The following is a 22236-nucleotide window of genomic DNA, read 5'->3' as shown; positions in this document are numbered from 1 at the left end:
GTGGCTTAAACTTTCTTTTTCTTATTTTTTTTTAACCTATGGGCATAGTCAGATTAGTTACTTTTGTATCCTTCTCTGGTGTTTTCACATATGAACTACAGTTTGAACGTCTTCGTTAGTTGACCATATCTCCACTTTGCGTCATACTGCCATTTGCTGAGGCAACAAAAACTGATAACCACATCCCCTTTCTGTTTCCGCTTTTTGGAATTTCTGGTCACAATTTTTACCGACTACACTTAATTATTATCACTAACCATATCTCTAACACTAACTAATGTACTCCAAAATAATATACAGTCATGTGAAAGAAGAGCTTTCACAGCACTTTATGCAGTCCTAGGAAAATTAAACACATCCGTACTGCTTCCACACAAATTCTGAGGATGCTGATTAATTGATGATCAGCAAAAGCAAAAGTATTATTGCACTTTTCTGATCTGGAGCCCTTTGGTTTGTGTGTTAACTCAGTGCTAAAATCTCCCTAGAAGTGGATGCCCCAGCAAATTTGTTCGTTCTCAGATAGCATGTTAGATCAGAAAAAGACAAGTATGACTAGTCTCAAAAGGGTTTGAAAGGACATGAGAGTTCAGAAACAATGTCATTTTACAAATGGGAGAAAATTGGAGATGTTTGGCTATAATGCACTGCACAAACACCTCGTACTGAGTCCAGCACGGTGGTGGAGGGGTGATGATTTTGGCTTGTTTTCTAGCCACAAGCTCTTGGTACCTTGCAGTCACTTTAGTCGACCATGTAGTTCTAGAGTCATATGTGAGGCCATCTGCCAACAGCCAACAGTTGGGGCCAAACTGGACCATGATCATGCAACAAGACAAAAATCAGGATTACAGCAGCAAAGCTACAACAGCATGACTGAAAAAGGAAATAATCCAGGTGCTGCATGGGCCCAGTCACAGTCCAGATCTCAATCTGATTGAAATACTCAGGTGGGACCTGAAGAGGGCTGCACATAAATGAATCCCACACAGCTCAATGACCTTAAGCAACCTTGTAAATAATAGTGGGCCAAAAAGTCACTGATAAAGTTACTTTAAGTTATTACTGCTAAAGGTGATTCTAAGCTACTTAATCATGTGGTGTACTTAGTTTGACTGCACAGAATCCTTATAAAGCCTTTGACTGTATCCAGCAGTTAAACCAACACCCTTGATGATATTTAGACTCAACAACTGCAAAAAAAAAAAAGAAAAGAACCAACAGTAATAGAAATGTGGGGGAAAAAAACTCCCAACTTTATCATCTGAGTAAGAATATGAGTCAGATATCATCATTGCTGGAGCATTGCTTTGTCATCATGCACATGTTTGAGCCCCATCCTTAGTAGTGAAACCCTGTTCGGTTTTAGGTTGGAAGACACAGACATTATATGGATAGCAGTTGTTGAATAAGAGCAACCCAGAGATTGTAAAGGTTTCCTGCAGAGTAGCTATAGCCAAAAACAAACAAAAAAACCATGGGTGAACAAAACAATTTGCTCGCCCACTATCCCCCTTGGTGCAATCCGAGCGGGTCGCCCACCCTGCAGAAAAACGATTTCCATGAATGTAGCAGCAGTAGTAGCAGAAGTAGTAGTAGATCACCATAGCAGACAGCATGTTGAACACAGGTCAAACCAAGAAGTCAGAGCGGAGGAGGGTTTTTTTTCCTATCCCAGAATTCCTTACAACCCACACGCACATCCTACAATGACAGCCATCGAGTTCAGCTGCGAGAAAATAAAAAGCATGAAGGAAAGAGTTTTTGAAAGTGATGACAGAGATTAATGCCCTCTTTGGGGTAGCTTTACATAGGAGAGGTGGCGGGACCGCAAAGGAGTCAGAATGATTTGCTCCACCGGCGTTTATATAATTGTGATGTTTTGGTGCTAATTGCTCCAGGAAATTACAGTCAGATTAAAAATGGAGAGCAGCGGATAGCAGTGGTGCTTTTCTATTGTGTCTAAAACGAGACCCAGTTTGTCATTTTCAACATTCGCTGCAGAATGGGAAAAAAGATATTTAAAAAAGAAAAAAACAAAGAAAGAAAGAAAGAAAAAAAGAGTTATGATCTTTGCCATCTTCTTGTGAGGGGAGGTGGGGGACCCTCGGGAGGCCCTCACTAATCTTTAATTCCATTTCCCCAAAAAAGACGTTCCTATTTTTACCCGCGCCTCGATGATCCCCAGAGGGAAAGCACCCGCTCTGGGCTGTTTGGTTTTCCCGCAGATATGTCGTCCCTCAAGAAAACCCAAAATAAACATGCGGAAAACCACGAGGATAAATTTGGCTGCTTGTGCGGAAAAGCTTGGAGTCTCCGTGATTGCGCTCTCACATGCTTCTTTAAGGAAAGAACAAGAAGACAGATAGCTGAGAGGCAGAGGCGGAGATGAGAGGAACAAACAGAAAAATGGAGAAAAGCTGGAAACACATGGAAATGGGTGACATATAAAGGGCGGGGGCTGATGGGGGAATGTGGGGGACAAAAGTTTGTCTCGAAAGACTTTACTGTGGACTGAGCACTGGAAAAGTATACACCTTTCAAACTAATCCCACGGATGAGATGTGTCCTGAACAGGATGACCCTGAGGTTTATTATCATTGAAATATATGACCAAGCAGAACACATAAAAATAAAATCAATCTTTCACTAAAATTAACAAGAAAGAACAGAAAAAGAAAGGTTGCCTCATGTCACTGGAAGATTTTCATCCCCCATTTCTGGAAAACAAGAAGAAAGAAATGTAAGTCATCAGATTCAACTAAAAATAGGCGTTCCTGTTGTGTACTTTGGAATTCCTGTTTATATGACCTCTGATCTGCACTATATCTGCCTTTGATAGGAAATAAGCCTCGTGCTCTACCAAAGAGACACGAATACCGCCCTGTCGGGATGGTCGACAGGAAAGAGTCTCTGGAGGGGCGAGTTTCGATGGTGTGAGAGTTTAAAGATGAAAAAATGCTCAGCTGGAGGAAAATAATGAGGTCTGCATTTGGTAAGTAAAAAAAGATGTTTACTGTATGCACTGAATCCATCCATCTGTCTGCTCCACCCAAGGCTTGAACTTTTCTTTCTGAACAAACAGAGCCTCTCGTAGCACATGTTTCAAACAGCGAAAAGGAGAGTTAAATACGTTTAAACAGATCTTTATGTCAGCTTTGAATGGGGTCTGTCTGTAGCGTTGATGGGGAACATTTTTTTTGTGCAGAGGATTTTTTTTTTAAACAGGAAAAATTAGTCTTGACATTTCCAGTACAAAAAAATGCATCCAGTCCAGTTTGACACCGAGGTTGGAAAGATCAAATTTGCAAAGATGGGAGGATCTGATAATCGCTCACACTGTTTACTCTTCTTATCGTATAAAAGCTGCTCTGCTCTCCTGTTTCCAGACCAACACGTCAACACCGTATGACTTTTCAGTCAACTTTGACTCCGACAACTCCAAATTCAAACAACTGAAGCAAGTCCAAGTTCACGTCACGGAACATAGGAAAACATTCACCACAAAATTTAAAGAAGCAAGAAGAAGAAGAGGAAGAAGAACATTTGTCTGGTCTTATCAGCTGAGACCCCGAGACCCATAATTCAATCAAAATGTGAAGCAAAACAGCCATAAAGAGATAGAAAACAATCATAATGACAAATGAATTGACCTAAATAAATAAATAAATCATCAAAAGTAGGTACTAAACTACAAAATTGTGAACTTCATAGACGCACCCTAAACATGCTACATGCAGGGCATTGGTTCACAAAGTACCCTTGTGAGAACTCAGTGGAGTTTTACACCATCAGAGTGATAAGGTTCTATAAAAGGTCAATTTGAGAGTTTAGATTTAAGATTTAGGTTTGATTTTGTAAAATTTCATGTTGTTGTCATTGCTTTAAAAAAATGATGCAAACTCTCTTCCTTAGAAAAACTAAGTACAGTTCACTAACTTTTGTTTTCTTAGTTTGTAGGGGTCGTGTTCATTGTGAGTGGAGAGCACTAGGAGTAACTTGATTTTTCTGAGTGAGCAATATTAAATGAATGAGTTCAGCTGTCCAGGTTTCTGGACTCCACATTAACGTCTGCGATTTGATCACTGCCAGGTGGGATTTTTGGAGTTTAATTTAGGTTGGTAATTTTAACCTCAGTGCCTCTTTTTGGAGAGACATTCAAGGAGCCATTTCAAGACCTGCAGGACCGACACTTCCAGGTCAGCTGCCCCCAGCCCTGGACAGCAATACATTTGAAAAATTGATCAAGTTATCAAAGTATACAAAGATATTGTAATTTTCTTTCTTTCTTTTTTAATTAGGTAAGGGTATGTTAGGTTAACTGGGTCCATTAACTTGGAACTTACTGTTATTTGTGATGTGAGGAGAATGGAAACACACTCAGCCAACATCACTGCTTAAAATCTGGGAATTCAGAAAAAAGAGATGGTTTATGACTGAGCTGACCTGTTGTTCCCCATATCCCATAATAACGTCTCCACCTGCTGCTGGGTGTCACTTTGTTTTTCTTTTTTTTTATAGTTTTGCTTTACTTCTAAGTAGTTTTGCCTTCTTGTGTTACCATGGTTATTTTGACTTTTTACCCCTTCCAGAGTCTGGTCTGGAAGGGGTTTTGTTTCCATAAGTGTCAGATTTATTTAAACCAAGTGGTGAGTCGCTTTGGTTTCATTGTTATTCGGAGGAGGAGGAGGAGGAGTAGAGGGAGAGAAGGACGAGGAAGAGAAGAAGAGGAGTGTCTGGGGTTTGGTCCTAGTCCCTTGTGGTAATATTTAATAACAAACATTAAAAATACCACAGAAATCCTTCACCACATTCCCACGCTCCGACTGGCCAGAACATACACGCACATAAGCGTGCAACCACACGCGCACACATGTACCCCGCATACATACCAACGGTGACTTTTCTGCCTCTGGATGTACTTATTAACATACCCGTGCAATATAAAATGAATTCATATTCATATACGTGCACGCACGCATCTGCAGACAGACAAACTACAGCGCGCACATGATTATCACAACCTGCAGTTGACATTAAACTGCATGTGTGAGTGTTAAACACAGCTATACAAAAAGCCAACACACAAACTAAGCGTGCAACACACTGGTTAATGTCAGAGTCGGTAAACACACAGAGGACAGGGACAGAGGACTGTCCCAGAAGTGGGAAATAACAACAGCGATACAACAAAATGTTTTAAAAATGATATCTCCAACCCACCCACACACACTGTTAAATATCCCACACATTATAAAGTGTGCGCAGAAGAGGTTTCACCCCCGTTTTCCTGTGCTCCACGTGGTTTTAAACGATCACTGATTATCACCCATTAAACTACTATTAGATCTGTTATTATTAGTGCTGCTCGGACTCTAGTGTGTGTGTGTGTGTGTGTGTTCATCATGTCGCCAGTGGCTTTCTGACCTCGTCTCGAGGTTTTGGTGATCCCAGCCAGAGATTCCTTTCCATCCCTCCCTCCCCTCCGTGTTTCACATGTGCGTCAGCAGCGTTACCGCAGCCTCTTTCTGTAACCCCGCGATCCTTCTCGTTTTAAACACCCCACCCTCTTGTTTTCACCCGACACTTCTCTTTCTCTCCCTCCTTCCTCTTTCTTATATTTAGTTAAATAATTTTTTCATTCCCCCTCTCCAAAAAAAAAAGAAAAAGAAAGAAAGAAAAGGGGGGAAAAAAGCCAGCCTTCAAAACTTTGTTTCACATTTGCAACACTTGGCTGAACACTTGGCTGAAACTCTTCCTCAGACCAACATGCAGTGGATGACAGATCCAGTCTGCAGCTTTATCATGAAATCGAAACATGCAGCCACGGTGAGCGTGAGGAAGAACACCCCCCACACACGTGCTAACACCTGCTGCTCTCTGGCAGCAGCACCATGCTCTGCCATGTTTTAAATGCACCTTAGAACAACACGCAGCAACACTACACATGAGCGAGAGGAGGGAGGTTTGGAGTCTTCACACACCCCTGTTCTCTGCTGGCCATCGGGGCAGGGGGGCTGGAAGGAGGTGTTGGCCGTCCGATTGGGATCTGGGATGTGGGGCCTACCTGCTGCTGCAGAGCCTGGGGCGGTCTGCTTGCCTCCACCCCGGGGGACAGGGTAACATCTCCTTGGTCTAGGTGCCGTTTCCCCCTCCAGGGGCGAGGGTATCTGGACCTGGGGTATAGAATTTGTTTGGGGAGTGTGATTGTGTGTAAAGTGTCCATGTATGTCTATCCCTACGTTGGGTGAGTGCTGAGTATTTGTATATGTGTGCATGAGGGTGGGAATGCATGTTTGTGTCTGCGTGTGCCTGTTTGTCTGTGTTTATATGTCAGGTCGGGTCTTACACTCCACCTCTCTGGGAACTCTCAGGCCCTCCAAAGGCCTATCTCCCCTCACCACACTCACACACACAACTGATGCCTTCAGGGGTCGGTGCATTGGTGGTTCTTGGTGTCCGGGGCTGGGTGCTCAGATATGTACCAGCTCACTCCCGGAGACTACTTGGCGGGGCCTGGTGCCTGTTGCTCGGTCAGGCCTCTTCCGGGGCAAAGGGGGCCCTCGGGCCTCCGGCCTCTGGGCCTCCGGCCTCTGGGCCTGCGGCTCGGTTCACTCTGGCACAGCTGGCTGCCAGCAGAGCCGGCGGGCACGCCACTGCAGCCCCCTCTGGCTTCTGCTCCGTGGCTACTGGGTGACCCCTCATCTGGGGCTCTCCTCAGCTCTTCCCAGGAGGGTGGCACGGATGCCCCTCCGGTGGTCCTCCTTGGGCTCTCGCACTCTGGGGCCTCTGGATGTCTGGAGCTTGGATCTCTTCCATGCCTGCTTCATGCCCTGGGGGACGGGGCTATGGCTCTCTACATCCTCTAGCAGACCGTTACATGGGGAAACCTTTTGAATACAAGCGCGCTCATCCCCACAGGTGTCCACACAGGTGTGCACACGGGTGTTCACTGTTCATAGACATAAACTCTATTGGCTGCTATTTCCAAGCACACTGTGCGCTGTCGGTCCTGCGTGCTACACAACAACATTCAATATTTAGTATTTACTGCTGTTTACACTTAGCTAGATTAACGTGATGGTGTTCTGTTTAGTATGTTGCTCTGTTTTTTTTTTGCTTGTTTTCTCTTCTTTTTCTCTCAACAGGTGATCCAGGAGATTTTTTTTCTTCTTTCTCTTTTTAAGTGCCCTTTCTCACTGTCCCTCTTCCCTTCTGTTTTTCTTTTCCTTCATCTTTCTTTCTCCCTTTCCTATCCCTCAGTCATGTCTGTCCCATCTGTAACAACTGAAAATAAAATAAAATAAAATAAATAATAACAATAAAGGTCGATCAAATGGACCAATACGGTAATGCCACGATGATCCATTTGGCAAAGTAAATCCATTGGGTATCCTTGTTGGTCTTCAGACAACAATTCTGACGGCTAAAGAACCAAATGGGACAGGCAGAAAAAAGAAAAAAGAAGAAGACCCCCCATACAAAAACTGCCGGTGCTTTCAACTCAAAGTGGGATTTTTCCCTGTTCACTGTATACTATGTGAAGTCAAGTGATCAAAATGGGAAACAGGTGCAGCGATTTATTGAATTGTGCAAACATACAGGGAAATACAGTTCAGTATAGATGTTAAAAACAGAATTTACACAAATCAAATGAGGTTGAACGTCAGTATTTGGTATGACCCCCTTTATTCTTCCTGTAATACAGGGATGGAGGAACTCCAGGCCTCAAGGGCCGGTGTCCTGCAGGTTTTAGATATCACCCTGGGTCAACACACCTGAATCAAATGATTAGTTCATTACCAGGCCTCTGGAGTTCAACTTCAAGGCAATTTTGAGGAGGTCATATAGCCATTTGAATCAGCTGTGTTGGATCAATGACACGTCTAAAACCTGCAGGACATGGGCACTCGAGGCCTGGAGTTGGACACCCCTGCTGTAATGTCTTTAAGTAGTCTGCAGGAATAGTTCTCCAGGCTTCTTGAAAGCTAATCAAAGTTCAAAGGCCAATCCATGACTGATAGTGTTCTGTTGTGTGTTTCTCTATCCTGGTAAGCTTTTACTGCAATATCAGCATGTGGGCTGCTGCCCCAAAGCATGACAAGACCAGTGTAATAACTTTATTGATAAGCTGTCACGGAGCTCAGCCTTGCTCGAGATGGAGGAAATTTGAAGACATCTAATGCCAGTGAAAGATTCACCAGGATAGGAGAGCCTGCTGAGGCTGTTTGGCTGAACAGAAAAGTACCGCAGTGCAATGGCAGGAGATGTCTTTGAAGCTGTTTAGTAGACGGCCAGGGGTAGCATATATAAAGGAATTACACCAAGGATTGAGTGTAACCCCAGAAAGGAGGAGCACAGATCATTGTAAATATGAATCCTGAAGTATCTGTCACATAGGTATGAAGAAAATCATTTGAGAAGTGCCAGTTGATATCAAGGAACCTGCATAGTCTGTTGAGAGGAATGACACAATCAGTGGTGTAGATTCATCTAGAGAAACACATGATATGTTTTTGCATCAGGCAGCTATTAACAAAGAGTCTACTTAAAATGGACTCTTTGGTAAGTTGTCTCTTTAGTGTAGACGGAACACTATTCATCACTTAAAATCAGCGTGAAGTGGCTTAACGAATGAAAAGCGTTCCTTGGAAAATGATCAGGTACAAGGACGGAACTGAACGTGAATGAAAAAGAAGCCAATGTCCGAATGAAAACATTCAGAAAGCCTCAAGAACTAGCGCTCAAGACCACTTTAAAAATGACAAGCAAGTCCAAGCAAGTCCTTGGAGGGAAGACATAAAGAAATCTTATGTTTGCAAGAATAAAGGTTTTCGCTGCTCAGTTGCTTCTGCTGCCCTCAAGTAGCTACAAATCAAATCAGATGACAAGTCTTTCATTTTAACTCGTCTTCCTCTCAAGCCACAACTTCACTCAGATAAAGGGATAGTACAGGGAAAATAAAGGACTTGCTAACTATAAACTAATTAAACTCTTCTTATTTTGCTCACTTACTGAAATGAACCAGCTGGTTAAAACTGTAAAAGCAGCACGAGGAACGAAATCTTTAGAGCTCACACACCTGGGCGGTCGTGGTGTGTTAAATTTAATATTTAAAAGTGCAAGGTCATGCAAATTAGGGGCCTGAGAAACTGTGAGAAACATGAGGCGTAAATATAAAAGTCATAATAAGGCTCGACCTCTTGTGCATTTGTCTGCTGCGACAGCTGTGAATGTCGGACATTTGGCCGGAGAAACAAGAATCTTATTCAGTAAAACACTCCTCCTCCTCTGGGAAAAGCTGCACAGCACGGCACAATGGGGATGTGAAAATGAGACATGTAAGAAATACTGGAGGTGACTCCCTTCTGGGGCTGGACAGATGAATGGAGCCAATATTTTCTTCTTTTTGTTTTTTGCTTTGTGGGTTTTTTTAAAAGTTGTTTTATATATATATATATATATATATATATATATATATATATATATATATATATATATATATATATATATATATATATATAAATATAAATATATATATATATATATATATATATATATATATATATGTATGTGTGTGTGTTTTATATATGCTCCATGATTTGCAGCCAGTGATTTCTACTATATCTCCTTTCTTATTGTCAACATGAAAACACACTGAATTTTCATTTTGTGTGTATGGACAGTCTGACTTAGTGCTTTTACTGCTTTTGAACTCTACTTCAAATGATTAAAACCATCTGTGGAGGACTCCCTGTGTGCTCAGTGACAAGCTGCTTTATTATGATGACTGTCATTTATTTTAAGTTGGTTCTGCACACACTGTAATCTGTATAATCTGCTTTGCAAAAGACCCCCTGACAAAAGAAAAAAAAAAAGACTCTCCAGTTTTAAACAAGTTCTACTTTTCTTTTTTTTGAGTACTGATTCATTGCAGTATTACAACATTCTCTGACATTCCAGTAAAGAGCATCTGGACACGTCACCATGTGCAGGATGTGACTAACGAAGCTCAGCAGGGATACCAATAACACAGTGTGTGTGTGTTCGTGCCATGGCATGTCTCTCTGTGTATCATGACTCTTTCCCAACACGGCTATGTGCAGCAATTATGCAGGAATGTGACTGTAGAAACACTTGAGACGCCTGGCTTCTCAGACTCATCCATAAACTGCAGCTCTCTTCACATGAGCCATGAAAGCCGGCGAGATAATAGTCAATCAACACTCTACAGAGTGAGCTATTAGCATCTGGTTAGCGGTCCAGCGGAGAACTTAATATGGGAGAAGCCGTTATTATGAAAACCGCAATGAGCGCAAACATGGTGGAAGCATTCGTGGCGGCTTCGCTGTGAGTTTATTTCAAGGCTGAGAACACAATCATTCAGCCACTGGGAGCTGTGTCATTAACATAAACAAAGACAAATACCAGATTAAGCAGACAGCTGTCATAAAAAAAGCCTTTCCTAATTTTTGTCATGAGAGTGATTCAGTTTAAAGAGCTTAGCTTTTAGGATCTCAACTGCTCAGCCAGCAGTTGTTCTCATTCGAGGTGGGTGGATCGAGCCAAAAATAATATCAGTGCCAATACTGGTACTGGTATTGGATCGATACTAGCGTGATAGGATCAGTGTTGTGTTTCTAGCCTCTATGCTCAGTTTTCAGTGGGAGAAACATTTTGTCACTCATCCAAGTGACTTCTTCAGTCTCAGCTGACTCCAGGTTTCCCCAACGTTATAAAGAGTAGGGCTGTGAGGTCAGTTTTTGGATCATTAATACGCCAATTGACATGACTATTGATCATCAACTACTGATCATCGACCAAAGCCCAATGATCGGTGGCCTTAAGTACCATTCACAGAGAGTTGGGGAATGGCTGCAAAGATGGTGAAAGATCTCCTCAATTCAGACCAGTGTTCCTCCCTGTCCAGCATGTGTACATCCTCATCAGTGAAGGAGTGTCCACTGGTTTGGTGTGATTGCAGAGTCCTGGCCTGACCAGCTCTTCTCCATCATCCATCTACTTCACCAGAGGTTGTTTGGTTTTCTCGATGTAGAAATCATGGCAATCCTCCTGGCACTTAACAGCGTACACTATATTACTCTGCCAAAAACTGGTCCACTCAATCCTTGGGGTGGACCAGTTTTTGGCGCGGCGTGTTTTGGGGTTTAAAAGCCAGAGGAATGCAGTGTTTAGAAAAAATGTGTCTCAGCTGTTCAGATACTCCTGAAAGGCACTATGAAAAATGTCTGAACCTTTTTTGTGTTGACTGTCACGTCTATTTTATCTATAGTCTATAGCACATAAACAACAGAGGTTGACCCAAAGTGCTTTAGAGATAGCGGCACATTTACATACCAATTTCAAGATAAATAAAAAGCTCAAAAGGTGTGTTTTGATGTATTCATTTTTCTGGAAAACCTAAGTGATAAAGATTTAATTTTCAATGAAATGTGTTCAGATTTTGCAAATTCATGATGATTAATCTAATAAATCATGACACACTGCTCCCCCCTACATAAGCTGCCTTTATAGGTTAAAAGTATCGGTACTGGTAATATTGGCCCAGCATTTACTTGGAATCAGACTGCTATCAAAATGTGCGGTATCGCACAGCACTGCTCGTCGTTCCCGGAGGGTCACATGGAATGAGACTGTCTTAATGAGGTCTGGATGACTGTCATCACAGGCAGGCCAAAGCATCCTGCTCATGCTCACCTTGGTCGTGCAGAGGCTGGCAATAAACTACAGCATTTGTTTCATCGTGGTTGGGTGGAGTTTGTCACAAGAGGGGCGAATACGTTTGTGATCAAAGAGAAACTTAAAATGAGCCTCCCGGCTCTCGCTGAGTGGGAAGCCCTATCTATCTTGTTCCTTACATCTACTGCCCTTCTTCCTTTCATCGTGCCACAGCTGCTGTCTTATCATTAGATAAGGCAATCCGTCAGGGAGAGAAGTGAACGTAACACAGATCAGTCACGAGGAATGGCGCTGTGCAGATGAAAGTCTAACACGGAAAAAATGAAAGTGGTCATGTTTGGGGACAGCAGCAATTTGGTCACCACTCTGAGGTGACAAAGACATGTAACGGTACTTGATTAAAAAAAATAAATCATGCGCATCTTTAATGCACGTTAAGAAAATGGAAGGCAGCTTCTCACTGCGGCTGTCACTAATCAGGATGTAGGTGAAGATCTGAAAGTGTCCAAAAGCTGAAAGGAAAATGGAAGAAAAAGTAGCTGAAATACATTAAATTTAATGATCCTTTGACTTTTTCGGAGACGTGAAATCGGAATATTGTTCTATATTCGGTATGATTATTTCCACATACGGAATGACCCACTTCAATGAGTCTATCAGCCGCTCAGGACTACAGCAGCATATTTGCGCCCTCTACCGGCCAAAGAAGTGTACAGCCATGTGGTAATAAACGAGGCAGTCCCACAATTAAATTAAATACAATTATTTTAATTAATTCACTTATTTCCCCCAACATCAAGTGGAGGATAAAATGACAGAATATCAACAAACTTCACTCATGGAAAAAAAATATTGCTCATTAAATAGTTCCATATTTCTCAATGAGCAGTGGACGCAGAAGAGCTTTGCAAGCTCGTTTGTCGATTTATTTCACTTTGAGTATAAGTGACTGTAATTAAGTGGATTATTAAAAATAAATGGAAAGTCTGGGGGCCTCTGGTGATTATAGTAAAATCAGTTAACTTAGAAGAAACTTGCATATGTGCCTTAAAGTATCACCCCATACATGTTCTCTGATGACATGCAGGGACTAATTTGTGCCTTTAAAAAAAACAAATAGCATTTTAACTTTGCAGGGTTTTTTTTCCACAATGATGGAAAAATCTAACTGAGGTAAAAGGAATTTGAATTATGCTGTTCCAAATTTTTTAAAAAATGTGAAAACTGATGTATTTCTAGGAAAAAAAAAAGTTTTCATTTATCAGCATTAAGTTAGAAATAAGCGATGTTTTCTTCTACAGCACGACACAAAGAAGCGAGGACACGAGGGCTGTTTTGCGTCACTATGTACAGCTGTTTTATTTGTGTGATTTCCCCAAAACATCATCAGTATTTTACTAAATACAATGCATTTAACCAAAGTACAATGGATCAACTTCAAAGAGAAGAGCAAATAGAAAAGAGCAAAAAACAAAATAAAAGGTGGTGATTCATACCACACAGAGACATTAGTTCATGTATGTATAACACTATCTGTCTTTACGTAAGGCTATTGATGGTGCCATCAACAGCAGCGCCCTGGCAATTGTGTATTCTGAAAAAGACAAATTTCTGCTCAAAGCACTGAGATCTGCTGAGTTTTACTGCATGGTGGTGTGCATGTGTGAAAGCAAAAGTACTTATTTTGGGACTCTGGTGAGATCAATTATTACTTCAACTTTTATTTTTATTCTACAAGAAATACACAGACCTACATAATAGATCGTTATCTACTGGAAATAATCGAGCCAAATTAGATTTAAAAAAATTAAATCAGACTCCAAAATGTTTTTTTTCTTGCTTGTTTTTCTGTTTGCTTTAACTCTAAAGTGTCGTCTGAAAGGGGAATAAATAAAGTATCACAACTAGCTGAAACACTGACATAGCACACCCTGTGGAGGATGCGCACCTTCCACATGCACATCGTAAAACCGATTGTGGAAATAAAGGGAGGGTTGGGGAGGGCTACTCGATAAAACTCAACTGTCCTCTACAGAACATCGTGTATTCTGGTTAAAACCCCTGATATTGTCCCAAAATAAGGCTGTGGGTTCTAGGCACACCAAGGTACAACTGAGCTGAGATATATGTGCATTTATGTTTCTTTTCTCTCGTATTTTTAAAGACATGAATCTTTCTATACAGATGAATGAAAAACCTACTCACTTCTAAGCACCTGGCTAGCCCAGGTCTTACTATGGAGATTACAGGTTTTAAAAAAATAAAACTTGATGACTAATTTTTAAAAAAAATGTTTTTAAACATATGTTTTGCAGAGCATTTGGAGACAAAAACACAAGTGCATCATTGGCAAAAAACTGCTGGTGAGGGAAAAGAAGTGGGCACAAGTGTGCGTGTGTTTGAGTGTGTGTCATGTGTTCACTGTCTTCTTACAGTCAGTTACAAATGGGTGCATGTTGACCTTTGAGTGCAGCGTTTTCAGTGTGTGTGTGTCTGTGTAAGCGCATATTGAAAGAGGTAGCAAAGAAATGCAACAGATGACAATCTGTTTAGAGTGAAATCCATCTGTTAGACAACAGAAAAGCTGGCTTTCTATCTGTCCGCTCTCCTTAGGTTCAAACACAGGCAACATATGAATCATATGAGTCACAGCCTGTTGTTCAGAATACAGCTCGTTTAAGTGTAAACTAAGACTAATCCTCCTAATAATAGTTTTAAGGACACTATATGACGTCAATCAGGAGGCAAATTGAATGAAGCATCTGCCAAAGGATTTCCATCAGCAACAGATGAGGGTGCTAAATGAACCTTAGAAAACCAAAAGCACATGCTGTGAGCTGAAACATGACCCATTAATTTCTAGAATGCCACAGTGAAGTCTCGCTAAGTCATTCATATCATATATTTCTAAAGGCCTGCTTTAATTTGAAAGCTAAGTGAGAGCAGCACATAGGTGAAGCATTCAGAGTTAGAAGAAGGCAGAAGTGCTGGGCTGGTGCAGGTGCGTGATACTTTGATGCAAAAGAACCCAAAACTGTTACTGTATCTAAAATAGGATCCCAATGTTGTAAACCCTTATCAGACAACTGAAGGACACTAGAGAAAAAGAAAACACACGCACACACAAACACACGCAGACAGTAACGGGAAAACAAAGCTGTCCGAGGGTCACTGTGGTGGGAGTTATTTTTTTACATTTTGAATGTTAGGGGGAAAACAAAGTTGTCAAAGTCGAACTGCATTTCTCATTATCTGAGCTGAAGCTGACAACATTTACATAAGTTTGACTGAGAGGTTTCTGACTGTGTGGGATGAATTCATCAACAGCAGTGGGTCAGTAGAGACAAACATCTGTTAGCGTATTATTTTGATTAACTGACGAGCAGACTCAAGTGGGACCAGCTTCCTCTTGTTTCGCAGAGCTCAGATTCTTTTGGTTTGTTTGTAAAGTTTGCACTTAGGTTCTCTGGCTTTATGCTACTTTCATACAACAACCCATGAGACTCGATTCCTGACTGCTCATAATGAACCATCTCTATTTTGACATGCAATCAATTAGCCTCATGAAACTAAAGTTTGTCAAGTATGTTTTGATTTAAAATCACTCATTTGTATTTTGTCCCTGCTTTGTCTTTGATTAACTGCTCTCAACTTTACCTTTGCCTTCTGTGACTTTGTTGTTTAAATGAATTGTTGGGGCAGCGTGATGCTTGCTTTCTTGCAATGGTATAAATGAGATTCATACCACTCTCATGTCTGTATGCCTAATATAAAGCTACATCCTGGAGACAGTTACCTTAAAGTGGACCTGTGATGTTTATTTCCAGCCCCATATTTTTATTGTTGGTCTGTACTGAGTAGTTGGCATGATTCAAGGATAAAAAAAGAACATCCCTTCTTTTAGCTTATACTTGTCCTTGGTGCAGCGCCACAGCTCATCCTGTTCGAAACATTCCTTTCCTCTAAGGGAACCCTCCCCCTAAGCTAACTTTCTTCTGATTGGTTGCCCCTCATACACACACACATAGTGTGTACAGCAACTAGGTGAAGCTTACACCAAGACCAAAGGCATCATACAGATCTAGGAGTATAAAAACAGAGTTGAGGTTTTGGCTCACAGTGATTACTTGTACATAAGCCATTCATTATTTGAAGCTTCAGCCATATTTAATATGAGTAGCTTCCATCATAAGTATATATATAAATGATACCAAGCCCCACCCCCCAAACAAATAGGGAAAACATAACAGGTCCACTTTAACAGCAACGTTTGTATGGGTGGAGGTAAAATATGGAGCTTATATAACTTTACATCTTGTTACAGAAACAAAGTCGCCGCTTAATATTTGCACCGAGCCAAAGTGGTATCAATCAAACGTCTAACTTGCTTCATGAAAGCAAGAAAATGAACTTCCATAAATGTTAAACTTGTCACTATTATTTTGCTGAGTTTATGACACATCTCTCTTCAGAATTTTTATAAACTGTTTTTAGGTCCCGCAAACCTCGCAGTAGAGCCTGACTGATACAGGATATTCAAGGTCGATTCTAAAATCGAGTGGTATGAAAATCCAATAATCCAAAATATCGGCTGATTATTTTTGTTTCGTATGCACGATACATACAACTTTCCTGAACATTTGTTATGTGTAGTTATTTATTCACTTGTTCACCTTCTATCCAGCTCACCTCAGATCATCCGCTTGTTGTTTGTGCCAAGTGCCCTCTGGTGGAAAAACTATGTAATATCACCGTTCGCAACATGGCTGAAGGGTGTTTCTTCTGTCTCTTCTTTCCATTTCTATTTTCAATTAAAAATGCAGATAACAAAAAATAGCAAATATAGTCCAATAATATCGCCTTGTCAATAAATCAGTCAGGCTCTACCTCTCAGTCATTTCAAAGTTCTGTTATACGATGCTTCAGTCTACAAAACTTCACCTATCGAGTCAACTCTTCTGCTTGGTAAAGGGGACTTTGTAAAGTTACTGTTTCATCAAAATTATGTCTGTTCCACCAATAAGTTGCTCATTTAGATATTTACCTAAACAAATGGGTTTTTTTTCTCTCCTGGGTAAAACAATAATAATAATTATAATAATTTAAAAAACATAAATCTGCTCTTTGAGACACATAAAAAGAATCCAAAAGAATTCTGGCACTTTCTGCTGCTCTGAATGTAGCCTCACTTTCATGCATCATTTTTAACATGCATCTACACACTTAGGTGAGAAAGTGGAGCTAAAGAGGCCTCGGATTTAAGTGAGTTTAAAATTTTATATAGAAATTTGAAGTAAAAAAAAAAAAATAGATATCATCCAGCATTTTTTTAAAAAAAGAGATAAAAAAGGAATATACTGTACATATACACCAAAAAACTTCTAAATTAGTGTTAACGTAAAAATGGATGTTTTATATTAAGCACAATCATGCTGCGACAAAAATATATATATTTATAAATTTATGTGCAGAAGGGAGAGGTAGTATGTTTGGCTAAACGCACTGCTAAAGCTTAGCGGTGCGTCGTCCGTTTACAGAGACAGAGAGACGACAAAGTCCGAAGAAAAAAGAGAGCAAAGTAGTGATGACAGCAAGTGAGTAAAGAGAAAAAAAACGAGAGTGTGAAAGTTAACACTGAGAAACATTGGGATCCACTGGCCTACTCACAACAGGATTCTACCTAACAACCTTTTTACAACAATTGGCAACTAGTTTCCTGTCTATCTTATGAACACTGCAAAGGTTGCTGAGGAGAGAGTTGTAGTGTGTGTGTTTGTATTGGTGTGTGCTGAGTACATCTGTGGTATGAGTTTATGTTTGGTTCCCTTGAAGGCTATTGTGAAAAGTTGTCCTGTACATTACTGAGGTATCTGTTAAATGTTTCCAGCTGAGTGAGGTTGCTGTAAGTAAGGCTACCGAGGTGGAGCTGCTGACCTGGGTTGAAGGGTGGAGGGGTAATGGTGCGAGAGACTTGTGCATTGTTTGGATTCTTTTGAACGCTAACGGCCTCTAGCATCAGCTACAACTATTAGGTTAAAATGTATAAGCCAGATGTTTCATGTTTAACCCTAAATATATACATTAATAATGGCAAGTAGGGTTTCTCCAGAGAGGAGTCAGCATCCAGCAGCAGCATAGCAAAGTTAAATAGGGAATCCTTACAAGTGAGCAGACTCTCGCACCATCACCCTCTCCTTCATTTCTTTTGAAACAGATGATGTAGATGTAAATGTAAAAAGTCTGTCAACAACTGTTCTTTAGCAAATGACGATTACTTTAAAACAAAACAAAACAAATCTGAATTTAAACAGCTGCGATGCGAGACGCAGAGCAGTGACAAAGGTAACATCCCGCTTTGGATTTTAACAGGCGACGTATCAGTCAGTCAGTGTCACAGTGTGTCACTAAGTCTGCACATCTGTGGCAATTCTCTTTTTAAAAAGTCTTTTATCTCCTTTAATCCTCTATACAGATTCTACACAGTCTTCTAGAGGTCCACTCCAAAGGTTTCCTGGGTCGAGCCGGACAGAGGAGCCATTCTCGGTTGTCATCTCCACATTTGAGCGACCTGTACAATTCCACAGCAGTTGTGGCCCCTAAAACTTACACTCCCATCAGCCCTTGGTGCACCACAGTTTTCCAAAGTAGAGCTTGACTCGCTGCTGAGTTAAAGCTATGAAGAGTAATCCTGCTGTAACTGGTTATTGAGGTGGTTAGATGGTTGATGAAAAAAGAGGCACGCCCATGCTGTAGCTGCAACAGTTTGCGTTGGTTAAGTCCTGTGAAAGTCAGTTGAGGCAGTGTTAGTTTATCACATGAGGGTTTGAAGAAGGAGATGTTTTTGTTTTTCTATACAGAGTTGGGGACTGCCTCTCCGTTCACAAAAAAATGATACAGCTCCAGGTGGAAAACAGCGACACTGACTTCTTTCCTTCCATTAACAAAAATCAGTGTCAGTGTTCCTTCCCTTCCCCGTATGTGAGGATGAAGCCACTATGTGAGTTAAGAAAAAGCTATTCCATCTTCACTCACTTGATATCAGGGGGAAAAAAAGGGAAGAAGAAGCTTGTTCTTGGAAAACGGCTCCAGGAGTCCGCTTTGCTCATCTTTGCTTCACTAAAACGACACTGCAGCGCAGCAAGCCAAGCGCCAGCAAGACGGCAAACTCTGACACGCTATACAAGTGACAGTCTTGAAAGGAACAAAATTAAATCAGTAAATAAAATCAGATGTTCACCAAAATGAAAAGATTATGAATATACTGTATAATTGTCAGAAGCTTATCGATTGACTTTAGAAGGAGAGAGAAAAAGACATACATCCATAAGCCTGAAATGGACAGAGAAGACATTTACTAGCGAGAAGTTACTGAGCTGTTGGGCATGTTTCAAAGGCCGCCAGTGTGTTAGGATGCTTACACCAACTGTGTGTATACTGTGTAGATGGAATGCTCAAAAACAAATGCCACTGGGAATGTTTAATCATATGAAGTGTTTGTAATTATAAAACATATTTTTTCGAAGTCTCATTGATGTTTGTCCACTATTTGGGACTCCGGTCTTCTCCGGTTCTCCCTGAAACAGCTCAGCAACCTGTCCAGAACTGCCATGTCTGTCCGTTCTAGCAGAATAAAACATAAGAGTTCAACTCCTAATTGCATATAGCAGAGCATCTCGCCATTAACAAGTGAATTCTCTTCCTATATTATCCTACGTTAAACTCTAAATATGTACAGAATTAGCAAGTGGTATTTACAAAGTTTGTCCACAAGGGGGTGGTCCAGGTCTGCATGAGGGTGAGCAAACACTGTGTCAACAGAAATGTGATGTATGATATGTAGTGATGTTGAAAATTAACATTCTAAACCTCGCTTATGTGGCTGGTGTTAAAATTATACAAATGTGATAAAAAGATATGAGGCTTGAGTTTACCTTTTTACAAATAAAGAAAATCTTTCTCGTGCGTTGTATCGCTACTCTGCTACTAAGAGCATCTTCAGGATTTCATTCACAACATTAAACTACTGTATATTGCTACTTTTCTGACTTTGGGGGAAAAAAACAATCAGACAAACTAAAGCTAAGGCAGATACTTTCACACCAATGAGTCTGCATTTGAAATGTATTAATTATGACCTCTAATGTAATTTCTTTGATCAGATAAGCTTAGAAAACAAAGTCTCGCATTAACTATTATTTCAAAAAGTCCCTCTTTTAGCTTCCTCCTGCTGTTATTTAGTATGATTAGAAATCACAGTGATGCCTAGAGCTTCAAAAACAATCTCGGACTCATGATTGTACGCTTACGCCGCACACATCGTAAACACCAAGTACACAATATGATCAGACAAACTTTTCCCTGAGGCAACAGCTGGTAGCTGGTTTCTCTCCAACTACGCAGCTCTGTCTTAGCAGCAATCTAACCAGCTGAACAAATACTTTTGGATAGTCACTATCCATGCAACATGAAGTTGTGTTTGCGTATGTCACTCTACAAACTTCACAGGTCCAAAATGCTTCCCTGCACTAGACCCTCAGTCAGAGCCTGTACACACCCCCCCCAGTGGTCCATCAATATTCTCCCTCTCTGTACACGTATCTCGCAAATAAAAGGACTCCTCACACGCTTCTCAGTGTGTGTGTGTGTAATTGCCTTTTGAAATATGACATATACACACACACACACACACACACACACACACACACACACACACACACACACACAAAACAGAGGAGAGGCCTTCAAATCCTCTACATAGTACAATAGTCAGAACTATTTGCTTCCATGGAAGCAACCATGTTTTCCCATATATGTCAGCTTATACGTATCATTTATATTTATATAGCTTTATACATACATTCTTTTTTACTAAATTCCTTTTTGTCCTGTGAAAAAGGAATTCCATCATCTGTAGCACCTCCCTCCATTTATCCAACCTCGTTTCCTCCTTCCTTCCCACCATTCCCATCCTGACGCTTTCCTACTTAAATGTCCTTCTTCAGTCTATTGGCCTGTATTTATATAGCGCTTTTCTAGTCCCTTAGGACCCCAAAGCGCTTTACATATCCAGTCATCCACCCATTCACGCACACATTCACACACTGGTGATGGCAAGCTACATTGTAGCCACAGCCACCCTGGGGCGCACTGACAGAGGCGAGGCTGCCGGACACTGGCGCCACCGGGCCCTCTGACCACCACCAGTAGGCAACGGGTGAAGTGTCTTGCCCAAGGACACAACGACCGAGACTGTCCAAGCCGGGGCTCGAACCGGCAACCTTCCGATTACAAGGCGAACGCCCAACTCTTGAGCCACGATCGCCCCTATTACACTATCTGAGACTACATGCACAGATTCACAGGGAAACACGCCTGCTCCACTCTCACTTTGTATTTCTATGAGATTACTGTAAGCTTGCCGATGGCTTCTGATATTTAATATATTTGGATGTCTTTGCTTTTGAAAACTGTAAACCAACAAGAGTTAATAGCTATCTAAACCGAGTTTATCACCCAGCATGGGTAATGAAAGTAAATCTGTGCATTTGCTCCTGTGTATTGTGGCAATGGCGTGAACATGGAGCAATGTTACAAAGAGGATGAGACATTTGTGTCCATCCCACTGCAGGAAAAGCGGCAGGAATCTAGTAGTTTTTGAGGAAAGGCCATCATGATAAAGGGGTGATTTTTGGAGTTTGGGGATGGAGAGAGGACCAGGATGTCAAAGAGTCTGGATATCTGAGTGATCTAATGAAATCTGATTCTGTACAGTGTTTGCAAATCCAGAAGCAAAAATAAAATCTGATTATCCAAGTGCAACAGAAAGCAAGAACCTGTTTAGTGTGTTTCATTTTTGTAAATCCAGAGGTCCAGTTGTCTGAGTCTTGTAGCTTGAGGTTAGGAGGATGAAGAGATGATGAAGAGGTGAAGATTACTGTCTACCTGTCAGAATATCCATCTTTCTCCCACATGCCCAGGTTTTTATGAGGGCAGTGGCGTTCTTGGGGAAAAGGCAGCAGGGGTTGGTTACTCATCCTCTGTGTTACGAGCGTGTGAATGCATCCACGCAGGCCTCCTCCACCGCTATGACACCTCGCTGCCAAACACTTCCAGCACCAGTGGGGTCAGCTGCATGCTGTGCTCGGGCTGGAAGGAGAGCGAGCGGTACTGCTTGGAGTGCTCCTCGTTCAGGCTGCGCAGGTCAGCCAGCTTCTGGATCATCTTGGCGTAGAGCAGACGTCCACCTGGGTGGTTGACTCGGATGTAGGCCTGCAGCACTTCGGACAGGTCGTCCTGGAGCTGCTCGATGCGGGCATGGTCTTGGACACCGGGACGATCTGACATGGGAGAACAAAGAGGGTGGAGGGAGTGGAGAGTATAGCCCATCGTGAGCAAGGTCACACAACAAACGAGGTGGGGGCGTGGACGGAAAGGCATAATCAGACAGAAGCACAGAGAAAATTAAAGAGGGAGCAGCAGGGTGAGATTGGAGACGGGAGGTGTGGGTGGATGGAACGAGAAAGAAAACATATTTCA

At 41.5% G+C, this 22236-nt stretch overlaps 1 protein-coding gene across 7 annotated transcripts in view; it reads right to left on the bottom strand.

The window, feature by feature from the left end:
- Nucleotides 1-13485: 13485 nt before the first annotated feature.
- LOC308407120 (vitamin D3 receptor A) overlaps nucleotides 13486-22236 on the bottom strand; it is an 88176-nt gene continuing 79425 nt past the window's right edge. For all 7 annotated transcript variants that reach the window (XM_080898573.1, XM_080898574.1, XM_080898577.1 and 4 more), the window contains one exon: nucleotides 13486-22037. In XM_080898573.1, coding sequence (XP_080754699.1) covers nucleotides 21784-22037 — 254 coding nt within the window. In that variant the 3' untranslated portion in view covers nucleotides 13486-21783. The remainder of the gene's footprint in view (nucleotides 22038-22236) is intronic.

Source organism: Rhamphochromis sp. 'chilingali' (genome assembly GCF_963969265.1).
Source record: "Rhamphochromis sp. 'chilingali' genome assembly, chromosome: 12".
Taxonomy (NCBI): Eukaryota; Metazoa; Chordata; class Actinopteri; order Cichliformes; family Cichlidae; genus Rhamphochromis; species Rhamphochromis sp. 'chilingali'.
Note: the sequence above shows the minus strand (reverse complement) of the source record. Positions and strands in the feature narration are given on the sequence as shown.